Source organism: Mauremys mutica, chromosome 7 (assembly GCF_020497125.1).
Source record: "Mauremys mutica isolate MM-2020 ecotype Southern chromosome 7, ASM2049712v1, whole genome shotgun sequence".
Classification (NCBI taxonomy): Eukaryota; Metazoa; Chordata; order Testudines; family Geoemydidae; genus Mauremys; species Mauremys mutica.
In genome coordinates, this window is record NC_059078.1 from 72,159,768 (window position 1) to 72,172,291 (window position 12,524).

A 12,524-nucleotide genomic window follows, 5' to 3' on the forward strand; every position below is an offset into this window, starting at 1 on the left:
TATGTGAAATGAGTTGCTGGTATCAGTGTGGTGATGTTCATCACACAAAACCAACAACTCAGTTGCCACCTTTCTTAGCTGTGTCATTCAAGAATGTATTGGCCATTAAGGCTGAATTATTCCCTTACTACCAGAAATCGTTCCCCATGTCAGGGTTGAGATGTATCTCCAAGGCAATGTAAACAGATTTGTATGACCACCAACGTCCATATGAAACCTTTTGTTAGTGCACATGTTCTCACTCAATAATGTCTAAAACATTTCAGTTAATATATTGGTGCAGCGCTTGGTGGAAGATAAGAATGGATACAGAGTACCTCAAGAAATGCATAGGAAAATGCTTAGCTGAGGGACTTGCAGAGGTGGCAGAGCATCGGCCAGCAGACCCAATTAATTATCTGGCATACTGGCTTTACAAATATAAGAAAAAATTAAATAAAGAAGAAGAGGTGAATTTCCTTTCATTTTTTAAAAAAATCTTTTTTGACATTTAATCCCAACATGGCTGATTTTAGTTTCCATATTTTGTCATTGGTCAACATCATAATTTTTCTGCAATGCTAGAGGAAGGTAGAGAGGGACCAGCTGATACGAGATCGTGCAAAGGCCCTGATAGAACTGGAAATGGTACAAAAACTGAAAGCAGAAGAGCTCCTGATCAAGCAGAAAACTGAAGCACATTATCAGGTCTGGCAGAATTTAATCTTGTATACTACATTTTAAAACTGAAATCTTATTATCTTTACATGCTTAAGAAAATTGAATCTTAATACACAGCATTCTTAATCTAATAATGCAGTAGTTTTCATCAAATTTTTTTTTAATATTAAAAAATTAAGCCTCACAATTCTCCTGTAATTAGCATAGATAGGTAAATAATTTTTATCCCCATTTTGCAGACAAGAGATAAGGAATTCTCACAGTGTCCCCAGTTACCTGCCTAAGAGGGAAATTTAGATTATAATCCAACAGTTCATATTTATATTCTTCGTCCTTGCAATGTCCAGGCTTACTCATATTGTCAGTTCCCTATCCGCTGTGTCACAAGTCATAAAAGCAGTTTGTCTACATTGGGAAATCTTTTCTAAACATTGGTAACATCGGTCCTGTTTCATCAGTGGTAGACACATTAGAAGTCCTAGTATAAAGAGACTGCCAGCATTTTGAATACCATGTCAAAATCACAGCTTACAAAATTTATGGATGATTCAAAGATTGGCAGAGTGGTAATGATGAGAAAGACAGGGCATTCATGCAGTGATCTGCATCACTTTATAAACTGGGCCTATTCAAACAAAATGCATTTTAATATAGCCAGCTGCAAAGTTATACATCTAGGACCAGATAATTTAGGGCAGTGGTTCTCAAACTGTGGGTCGGGACCCCAAAGTGGGTCATCCTTCTGTTTTAATGGGGTTGCCAGGGCTGGTGTTCAACTTGCTGAAGCCAAAGTCTGAGCTCCACCACCCAGGGCTGAAGCCGAAGCCTGAGTGCTTCATCCTTGGGCAGCAGGGATCAGGCTTCAACTTCAGCTCTGGTGGCAGGGCTCAGGTTACAGCTCCCCTGCCCAGGGCCAAAGCCCTCAAGCTTTGGCTTCGGCCCCACTCCAGGGAGGCGGGGCTTGGGCTTCGGTCCCTCTACCTGGGATCGTGTAGTAATTTTTGTTGTCAGAAGGGGGTCGCAGTGCAATGAAGTTTGAGAAACCCTGATTTAGGCTATACCTACAGAATGGTGAACTGTATCCTGGGAAGCAGTGACTCTGAAAAGGATTCAGAGGTCACAGTCGATGAGTAACTCAACATGAGCTCCCAGTGCAATGCTGTGGCAAAATGGGCCAATGTAATCCTTGGATGTATAAATGGGAGTTGTGAGAAGGAATAGGGAGGTGATTTTTACCTCTGTATGAGGCATTTATGTGTGCCAGATATGACAACACTGCATACATTTCTGGTGCCCATATTTTAAAAAGAATGTTGCAAAATTGAAGAGGGTGTAAAAAAAAAGCCACAACAATGATTTGAGGGCTTGAGAAAATGCCTTACAGTGAGAGATTTAAAGAGTGCAATCTGTTTAGCTTATCAAAAAGACTTAGGCTATGTCTACGATAGCACTTTTGTCAGTACAACTTTTGTCATTCAGGGGTATGAAAAAAATACATTCCTGACCGACATAAATTTCACTGCCAATAGCACTGATGTGAACAGCTCTCCCATCAGATCAGATTAGGCAGCCTTCTGTCAACCTGATTATGTCAGTGTCTACACTACAGCCTTCCTCCCACCAATGCCCTACTACTCAAACATAATAACTCCACCTCCACGAGCGGTGTAAGGCTTATGTTGGTGTAATTCAGTAGTTCTCAAACTTTTGTACTGGTGACCCCTTTTCACATAGCAAGCCTCTGAGTGCAACCCCCCCTTATAAATTAAAAACACTTTTTTAATATATTTAACACCATTATAAATGCTGGATGCAAAGCAGGGTTTAGGGTGGAGGCTGACAGCTCGCAACCCCCTATGTAATAACCTCGTGACCTCCTGAGCGGTCCCTACCCCCAGTTTGAGAACCCCTGGTGTAGTTAGAGTGACATAGGATCTGTGTAGACAATGTCCCTTACATTGGCTGTCTTGTCAATTTCACACCTGTGAAATTGACAAGAAAGCTGGGCAGATAGAGCCCAGCTACCCCCTGGTCCCTGGGAGAGCTGGGCTGCTGAACCCTGCTCCTGGCGGACCCCATTCCCAGCTGGGAACCAGGGCGAGAAGAGGAGGCAGCTTCGGACTCCACTCTCATCTGTGAGCCATCCCTTGGAGTGGGCTGGGGCTGAGAGCCAATAAGAATAGGCTGATTGGGAAGGCAGCCACAGCTGGGGCTACACAGCAGGCCCCCATAGGCGGCAGGTTCGTATAATTTTTGGTGGGGCCCAAAATGGTGGTCCCCTTCCCCCCCCCCGCTCTCACCCTGTAAGCTGATATAAAATGAAGCTACAATGCGTCAGCACCACAAGATTACAAGGGTCAATTAAAAGTGGAAAGTCAGAAGCAGCACTTGCCTATTAATACCTAATATACGGTATTAAATTTTGTTGCACCTGTTGTGACAAAGTGGGAATGTTCTTAATGTTTTCTCTGAATACTGTGTGGGTGCCTCAGTTTCCCCTGCAAAGTGCCAACTGACGGTGTTGGGGACAAAGAGATCAGGTGGCCTCCTTGTCCGGAAGAGACACAAAGGCCAGATGAGGGAGTGTCAGTTTGGAGCTGGCTGGGGAAATCGGGAGAGGCCCAGAACTTGGGTCTGGGCTCCCCACCCCCCAAGACGGACCTGACTGAGGGGTCCTGTTTTCTGTACTTACAAGCTCTGTTTTAGACTGTATCCCTGTCATCTAATAAACCTTCTGTTTTACTGTCTGGCTGAGAGTCACATCTGACTGCGGAGTTGGGGTGCAGGGACCTCTGGTTGCCCCAGGACCTGCCTGGGCAGACTCGCTGCGGAAAGTGCACAGTGTGGAAGGGCATGCTGAATGCTCCGAGGTCAGACCCAGGAAGGTGTAAGCTTCTTGCCCTGGAGACAGTATGCTCAGAGAGGAGGCTCCCCCAGAGTCCTGACTGGCTTTGTATGGAGTTGTTCCAAAGCATCCCAGCATCCCCTTCCACACCATGCGCTTCCCGGAAGTCCGCATAGGCACTGACACTCCCTCCTCTGGCCTTTGTCTCTTTTCCAAGCATTAGGAGGCCACCTGATCTCTTTGTTCTCCAACACTTTCAGTTGGCACCTTGCAGGAGAGTGGCCCAGGCCATCAGTTACCTGGAGGCAGGGTTGCAGCCATTCTCTGTGCAGACGGCATCACACTGGCCCTCTAGGGCTTTACAACAATCACACCCCCTTATCCCACCATCTAGAGCCTTAAGAAATGCATTGGGGAAACTGAGGCACACAGACAGTATTCAGAGAAAACACCTGTATACGACCAGTTACATACTTTGAAGGGTGTAAAATAATCAAATATTGTGCTAAATACAATGATACTCCAAACACCTTCAGTTGGCACCTTGCAGGAGAGTGGCCCAGGCCATCAGTTGCCTGGAGACAGGGCGTCGGCCATTCTCTGTGCAGACAGCATCACACTGGCCCTCTAGGGCTTTACAACAATCACACACCCTTATCCCACCATCTAGAGCCTTAAGAAATGCATTGGGGAAACTGAGGCACACATACAGTATTCAGAGAAAACACCTGTATATGACCAGTTACATACTTTGAAGGGTGTAAAATAATCAAATATTGTGCTAAATACAATGATACTCCAAACTGACCACCAAATTTAAGTTGCATGTTTTTCCCCTCAGGTGAGGGTTCTGGGGTGGGGCTGGGGATGAGGGGTTCACAGTGCAGGAGCGTGCTCGGTGCTGGGGGTGCAGGCTTTGGGGTGAGGCAGGGCTGAGGATGAGGAACTTGGGGTGCAGACAGGCTGCCCCAGGGCTAGGGCCAGAGAGGACTCCCCATCACCACAACTGGCAGCAGCAAGCTCCAGGGGAGGGACCCCTCCTGCCCCCCACGGCACACACACTCTGCACATGCTCCTAGAGCCCCTCTCAGGTCCAGAAAGCTCACTCCCCTCCCCTATGATGGGTACTGGGGGGGGGCCACAGGTGGCCTTCCATGTTGCTGCCCCTCACCATAACTTCACTGTGGATGGGGCTGCCCCCTGCCCAGCATGGGGCAGAAGTGGGGTAGGCAGGGTGGTGGCTGGCTATGGGACGGGGGAGCAGGGTGTCATAAAATTCACCCAAGCCCCAGCTGCTCAGGTCTAGGAAGCCTCCCTCTCCCATCCCTCCTGTGGCGGGTGGGTTGGTGGGTGCTGGGGGAGGGGGCATTGCCTTCACATGTGGCTTCCTGCCTCCCCTGTGCAGCCTGCTGTGCCTCAGTGGGGGTAGGAGTAGGGGCTGGGACTGGGGCTGGGGCAGGGGGGGAATCATAGGGTCAAACACTCAAACATAATAAAAAATCATAGGGTCAAACACTCACGGAAGCCCCAGCAGCTGCTAAGGTGAATGATGTCTGTCTCCTGGCCCGTTTGTGTCTCCTCCAGGTAGGGGCAGGAGAGGGGAGGCCCCCTCCACTCCCCTCCCCCTCCTGAGTGCTTCAGCAGTAGTTAGCATTTCTCTTATGCTAATGCTGCAGCCCTTAGGCTACGGCAGCAGCAGCAAAGGAGAGAGAGACGCGCTGTGCACTCTCTTTACATTCAGGCAGGGAAGCTCCGGGGAGGGGGAAAAATCTAGCTCCAAATATTGGTGGAGCAGAGCCCCTGATTATGAATATTCCTGGGGCTTTAGCTCCAAGAGCCCATATAAGTTGGCGCCCATGGGCCCTATAAAAGGGCTGTGAGCCAGGAACTGAGTCTCTTTCTCTCCAGCCTTGGAGGGAGAAGGACTTGGCTGCCTGGGAGCTCAGGAAGCAGGGCAAGGGCAAGAGGAGCTCCAGCCTGGTAAATCCTCAGGCTGCGGGCCTTGCTAAAAGGCCAAAACAGGTAGTGGGGTTGCAGAGGCTGCAGCCTGGGCTTAGGCAGAGGCAGCTGGTCTGACCCCCTTGCCAATGATGAGTGGCCTTTACAGCAGGGCCGGCTCCAGACCCCAGCGCGGCAAGCACGCGCGTGGGGCGGCCCTTTCCCGGGGGGGCGGCAGGCTGGGCCGGCGGACCTGCCGCAGTCATGCCTGCGGGAGGTCCACCGGAGCCCCGGGACGACCGGACCTGCCGCAGGCATGACTGCGGAGGGGGCACTCGTCCTGCGGCTCCAGTGGACCTCCCGCAGGCATGTCTGCGGACGGTTCGCTGGTCCCGCGGCTCGGCTGGATCTCCCGCAGGCATGCCTGCGGCAGCTCAACCAGAGCCACCGGATCAGCCAACCGTCCGCAGCTGCGGGAGGTCCAGCCGAGCCGCGCGACCAGCGGACCCTCCGCAGTCATGCCCGCGGGAGGTCCGCTGCTCCCGCGGCTCCGGGGCGCCTCCCGTGCATGACTGCTTGGGGCGGCCAAAAAGGTAGAGCCGCCCCTGCTTTACAGACTGCAGTTTGCCCCAGCTGAGGTGAGAAACCCGAGCTCCTCTTCCCCCCCCCCCGCCTCCTTCAGGTGAGGATGTGCACCATCGTCCCAAGGACAGTAGTGTGGACATACAGCCACCACAGTAATTACTGTGGTGATGCAAGTCAACCTAATATAGGTCGACTTAGGTTTGTAATGGAGACATACCCTTACTGTTAAAAAATATAGAAAAATATTCTGTATAGGGCTAATCCTACTCCCACTGCAATCAATGGCAAAACCTCATTGGCTTAACTGGGAAAGAGATGAGACATGTAGTCTGTCTGTTTCTCTTTTTGTTTGTTTGAATCAAATGTAACTTTTACCGTAGAAGATAATTATTGAACAGTATCCAAGAAAGATGACAGCAGAACTGACCAACAAGTCTGGAACCTCTAATTTGGCAACGGTTGTAGAGGATGATGAGGACTATTATTTAGAGTAAGTATTATACCTAGCAATACAAATAATGTCTAAACAGTTTTTCTCACCACAAGTTCTAAACAGTCTTACTGGCTCCATTCATACGTACTACAGTTAACATTCCTTCGGACTCAACCTGCTTTGAAAAAGTGGGTTGACATATACCACTAGACAGCCACCAATCTTTAGTCAAATATAGAATGACTTCAGAAAACTCTTTTTTATGTACATAAATTTGTGTTTTAGATATAACATGATTTGTCCATAAAAATGTTTTTCTATAAAACAAGAAAACTTATTGCAACAAACAAGTAAAAAGACAATCAATTTTTAATCTGCCAGGGAAACAATATGCTGGAAATGTGCTGCTTTTTTCAGTTTAGTTAAGGAATAGAATTTATCATAGTTTTGCTATTTGTGGGACTTACATTATGAACCAGTTTTTAAAAAGAAAATATTCCTGGAAGAATTTTAATGTGAGAAAACCCAGCTAAACTTGAATAAAAGCCATGTATTTAACAAAAAAAAATCACAAAGGTAATTTAAGTTTTGCAGCCAAATGTCTGTGTGTCTTTTTAAGTAATGTTGTGCCGTAGCCTGATTAAAGTTAGGAATTTCCAAAGTAAGGTAGTCTGACTCTATCTCCTTATCTATTAATTGCCTAGCTCGTATTCATACACACCCCTGAACCGTGTCACTGAAGTGCAGGCTCTTTGTGAACATCCGTAGTTCTGTTGCAGGTGGAGGGCTGATGATATGCCTTTTTAAACTGGAGCGATACCTTATGAATGTAACAAAATTGTAGTTTGAAGCAGAAGCCGTAGCATGATACATCTGGCAAAAATCAACACCTGGGACCGTGGACTAATCTCTAAAATCACTGCCATGGATGGTATCTACACTCACAGATGTATGTCTCTAGTTGGTGGTCGGAAGGAGTTAAGGGAGGGAAAACCTGACCTTAAATAGAATCTATACACCTTCATCCAAAAAGAAATGGAATATGTATTCAAAAAGCACACAGCTATACAAGAGTGAGAAAACAAGGGTTGAAAATCAAATTATATATTGCCAAATGAAGAACAGTCATAGTTTGCGATTGAGAGGACAATATTATGTGAGTAGAAAAGAAACTGGATAAATGTACTGCATACTGACAAAATAAACTCATGTACACTGATTGGCTGTGAACTAGAGTTCCTTGTGCAACAAAATTTATCTGTTGGAGTCATGAAGGTACCTCTCCAGAGCATATCAGAAATTAAGGACGCAAATAAGATGTTTGCTGTGTTTTTTAAAAAGTAACAAACTGTTCTAGCTTAATGTTAACCTCTGCAATTCACTGTCACAAGAAGTTCCTTCTCCCATCTGGTCAGAGAAGCTGCTTGAGTCCCACAATCCTGCTGACATTAGAAGCATTTCCTGTTTCCATCTTTCAAGGGAGCTGGATAGTTACAGTGAAAATAAATGGAGAAAATCTTGGACTTAAAAGAGGATTGTGCAAAATCCATTCCTTTCCTCCTCTCTGAAAACAAAAGCAACCTATTTTTCGGGTTTTTCTTTCTCTTTCCTGTCTCACTCTGAAATATTTACAGGAGCATAACATATATGTGAAAGGTTTTTAAATAGTAAATGCATTAAGTTTTAATTTCAGCACATGAATGAAAACTTTATTTTAAAAAGTTTAAAGTGATAAGAACAACAAATTTCTTGTTATACTTGTTATGAAACAATAAGAAAGTTGTAGCATTAGGTAAAAGCCTAGAAGATGAAGGCAAAAGGGTGGTAATATTGGTGCCCTGGGAAAGGGGTAAATGGCTAGTGGGTGAAGTCACTTGTCATTGGATATTGAGGAGAGATCAGTGAGTGAAGTTATAAACTATTAGGTAGAGGGGGACTTGGTTTGCTAAAATTCAGAAATGTCAGAGGTCCTGTCCACATTTTAAAAACATGGCTAAATAAAGCTGGCTGGCTAGCTCAACTTTCTTTGTCTTCACAGTGTTGAATTCACAAAGTAATTGTTTCTAACTGTGGAAAATGGAATAGTTGATATTTAATACCGTAAATGAGTGACTAAATGATGTTTGGTAATCAATAAACATTATCTGACTCAACATACCTAATATGAAAGAAAGACAAGGTGCGTGAGGCAATATCTTTTATTGGACCAATGGTTGGTGAGAGAGACATGCTTTTGAGCCAGAGAGGTCTTCTTCAGGTCTGGGGGCAGGTGTACATTTAAAACACTGCATTGGCACAGCTGTGCCACTGTAGCACTTAAATGAAGATGTTCCTATGCTGACAGGAGAGTGAGTCAGCATATTTAATCCATCTCCACAAGAAGCAGTAGCTGTGCCGATGGGCAAATCCCTCCCGCCGACACAGCGCTGTCTACAACAGGTCAGGTCGGTATAACTACATTGCTCAGGAGTTTGGATTGTACTACTGATGTAGTTATACTGATATAAGTGTGTAGTGTAGACATGGCCTGGCAAAGCTACTCTGAGGGCAAGTCTACACTACAAAATTAAGTTGACATAAATTAGGTCAATGTACAGCCACCGCCACAATTAAATTGCTTTTTCATATCCACACTACACTCCTTGTTATGGCGGTGCGCATCCTCACCAGGAGCCCTTGTACCTGTTTAACTGTCAGTGTGGGGCACTGTGGGAAAGCTTCTGAAAGGCATCAACAGTTACTGTAAACAATGCAGTGTCTACACTGACACTGGATTGACCTGTCAACCTAAGCCTCTTAAGGAGGTGGAGTTAAGTCGGTGTAGTAGGTGAGTTACATCGGTTGGAGCTACATTTTAATATAAACGCTTACAGAGTTAGGTCAACATAACCTAACTCTGTAGTGTAAACCAGGCCAAAGTCATAGCACAATTGCAAGGTGGAATAGATAGTGTAGTGTAAGTAGTTAGCACATATTGTAAGGGACCATTCTAGAGTGACCTGTTAACACCCCTGCAGTCATAGGACAAAAAGAGGGAGTTAATGGGTTACAGATTGTTGTAATAAGCCATACATCCAGTGTCTCTATTCAGTCCATGATTTTTAGCGTCTAGTAAAGTTATGAATTTAAGCTCCCTGCCTTGTCTTTTGAGGATGAGGACTGATAGGTCAGAAAGGGAGTGATCACTTTGTGAAAAATATTTATCCACAGGTGATAGGGTGTTTTGTCTTATCATTCACCTTTGTGAGTTCATTCAAGAGCATGGTGATTGTCTGGTTTCACCTGCATAGTTACTATTGGGGCATTTAGTGCACTGTATGAGGTTTACCACATTATGATAGGCATGTGTAGGATCCATGGATCTTCAAAGGTGTGTTGTGGCGGGTGTTGACCATTGTAGCAGTGGAGATATGTCTGCAGGTTTTGCATCTGTTGTGCTGGCAAGGTCTGGTGCCACTTTGAGTTGGTGTGTTCTTGTCTGTGGGGAGCTGGCTCCTGATAAGCTTGAAGAGGTTAGGGGTTGTTTGGAAGCCAGAAGTGGAGGCTCAGAAAAAAATTATTTCAGGATGGGGTCCCCATCAAGTATGGGTTGTAGTTGTTTGATGATACCCCAATATGGATTCCAGTGTGGTGTGAAGGGTGACAACTAGGTTTGTGGTCAGAGGGGGTTTTATTTCTGTATTGAAGGATGTTTTCTTGGGGTATTTGGGTGGCCTCTTCCATAATTCAATCTACTTCTCTGGTGGAGTGTCCTTGTTTGGTGATGGCAGTTTTAAGTGCGTTAAGGTCTATATCCTGGACTTACTCTTCGCAGGATATTCTGAATGCTTGGCTGTAGGTAACAGATTTCTTGATGCATATAATATGAAAGAAGTAGTAGAAAAATAAAGACACAATGGAATGAGAAAATAAACAAATAATTCTTAGAAAGTTAAATATAAGCATTGTCAAGAGTTAAGTAACTAGATAGGATTTGTGCTCATCTCAGAGAGTGCAGAAAATTGTAGGTGGAGGTGGTTAGTTATTCTCCAGGAATGAGTGCCATTGAATGAAACTTTGTCAATTGAAGTAGAAGAGCAGAACATTGATCCTGCAAGTGAGAGATTTTCAGTGCCATCATCAACTAAAGGTAGTGGCAATGATGATTTAAGTCCCCATTCCAGGCCTTTGAGCAACACCTCAACAGTGTTTTCTATGAATCATAAAATGATTTTTATAGGGATATTTGGCTCCAAAAGGAGAACTAAGGATCACATAGATGTGATTTAACCATACACTAAACCCAACTGTTGCATATAGGTACAAAATGTAAGAGATGAATGTATTAAAATTCATGAATGAAATGAAATTGTTCATGCCTACTTGCTTATAGAAAAGTAACAGTATTCTTTGCCTGCAACTCTTTGCTTATCATTTCATAATCGTAAAAGAATTACTCCATGTCATTGTAAACTTGTGGAGTAATTCTGTTTGTTTCAAGTGTTAGCTCTTGTACAAGTAAGGGCTGATGGTGTTTGGCTAGATCCTGGCACAGAGCAGACAAGCTACTGCAGTGTTCCTCACTCTGATCTGTCAATTCACCTCAGCCCTAACTTGCTGCTTATTTATTATTTTTCCAGCTCTGATACTCGCCTGGTCAAATACTCCCAAGTGTGCTAGATTATGGGTACATACTAGATTTCTGGTACAGTCAGATTTACTTCACAGATTAAGTTGTGGGGCAAAATGCTCTTGAAAGCTTTGATTGTGCCCTAATTTTGGACCTCCAGAGACTGCTAAAAATCACTGAAAAAAGAGAATCCACGAATAAACAGTAATCCTGCCTTTTAAATATTATAAATCATTCTTCGTTTGTGGAAATTAAATATTACAAAACAGATAATAATGCGATTTGATTATTTTGCCAAAAAGTGTATTTGTTTGTTTGTACAGAAAAATTCATTCTTTTCATACATAGAAGGGGGGTAAGGAGAACGTTGTGGACATTTTGGCAGATGGTAAAGCTGTTGAAACAAACCAGGAACCATCAAGGGACAAACCTGACAGGGAAGACTACTCAATACATGAATGAGAGTGAGCTGAATGAATCACTAACAGTACATCTCATGAGGAAGCCTCAAATGAGAACACTGCAAGCAAAGATTCGATAAAGCTTTCTGAGATGACTGGTAGAATACAGCAAACCTAGGAATGAATAAGACATGCAAACCAAAGACACAGTAGTTCCACATGACAAATATGAATCCAGTGAAGAACTGAAATTAATATAAAGACAAAAAATAAGGTATGAGAATTGACTAAATTATCTTCCTATTGTGTACGGTGCTCTGGAAATGAGTAGGAAAGAATCTTCCTTTCTGTTCATGATGGTCCACAGATACTAAGGCCTTGATCCTGAAATGTAATATGTGTGTGCAGACTGGTGTCTGTATTTGCATGGGAAAGTAAAATAAAGCAGTGCATGATAAAAGACTTTAGAGCTTTTTTTTCTTTAAACTTTCTGTACCTGTTGCATCCTACACCACCTATTATATTGATTTTTTTTTAAATATGTCCTGGGAAATATGACACTACTAATTTTATACTGATATTTAATTGATCCAATTTGATTACTGTATCTGTAATTGCTAATTTTGGAAATAGTGCATCCTTTAGAACACCTTCTTAAAGTGACAGATATTACTAAATCTCAGTCACAAAGCAAATGAAACTGGCAACTTTACATTTTGCCTATGAAACAGTAGTCTGGATTTCTAGTTAAATAATTGAATAAAATATCTTCTGAATAAGTGCTACTGCTAAATTTAGAATTAGTTTAAACTGCTTTGAAGTTTTTAATAAGGTTTTAACACAGCTCCTATGGCCGATCATATTTTAAAATCTAGGTTATTAAAAGCTATTTTATCCTGTATGTTCAGTTAGTTTATAGGTTTTTTACAGTTATGCATACTTTGGATCCAATTTGAATGAGGGAAGTGTCAAAGATCACGTTTTCTTGTATGTATTCAGGAGGCCATCAAAATAATTTGGATCAAAAGTTGTTGGGGTTTTTCCTCAATAAAA

The 12,524-nt window shown here is 43.7% G+C and overlaps 1 protein-coding gene across 6 annotated transcripts in view; it reads left to right on the plus strand.

Annotated features, from left to right (window-relative positions):
• Nucleotides 1-11,917, plus strand: part of LOC123374284 (DPY30 domain-containing protein 1-like) — a 17,406-nt gene extending 5,489 nt beyond the window's left edge. For 3 of the 6 annotated variants that reach the window (XM_045024072.1, XM_045024071.1, XM_045024070.1), the window contains exons 2-5: nucleotides 267-449; nucleotides 565-687; nucleotides 6,409-6,518; nucleotides 11,419-11,917. In XM_045024072.1, the coding sequence (XP_044880007.1) occupies nucleotides 303-449; nucleotides 565-687; nucleotides 6,409-6,518; nucleotides 11,419-11,611 (573 nt within the window). In that variant the 5' untranslated portion in view covers nucleotides 267-302 and the 3' untranslated portion in view covers nucleotides 11,612-11,917. Of the gene's footprint in view, nucleotides 1-266; nucleotides 450-564; nucleotides 688-6,408; nucleotides 6,519-7,165; nucleotides 9,523-11,393 lie in introns of those variants that run through there. The other 3 variants (XM_045024075.1, XM_045024073.1, XM_045024074.1) reach the window with 3 other exon arrangements.
• The last annotated feature ends 607 nt before the right edge of the window (nucleotides 11,918-12,524 follow it).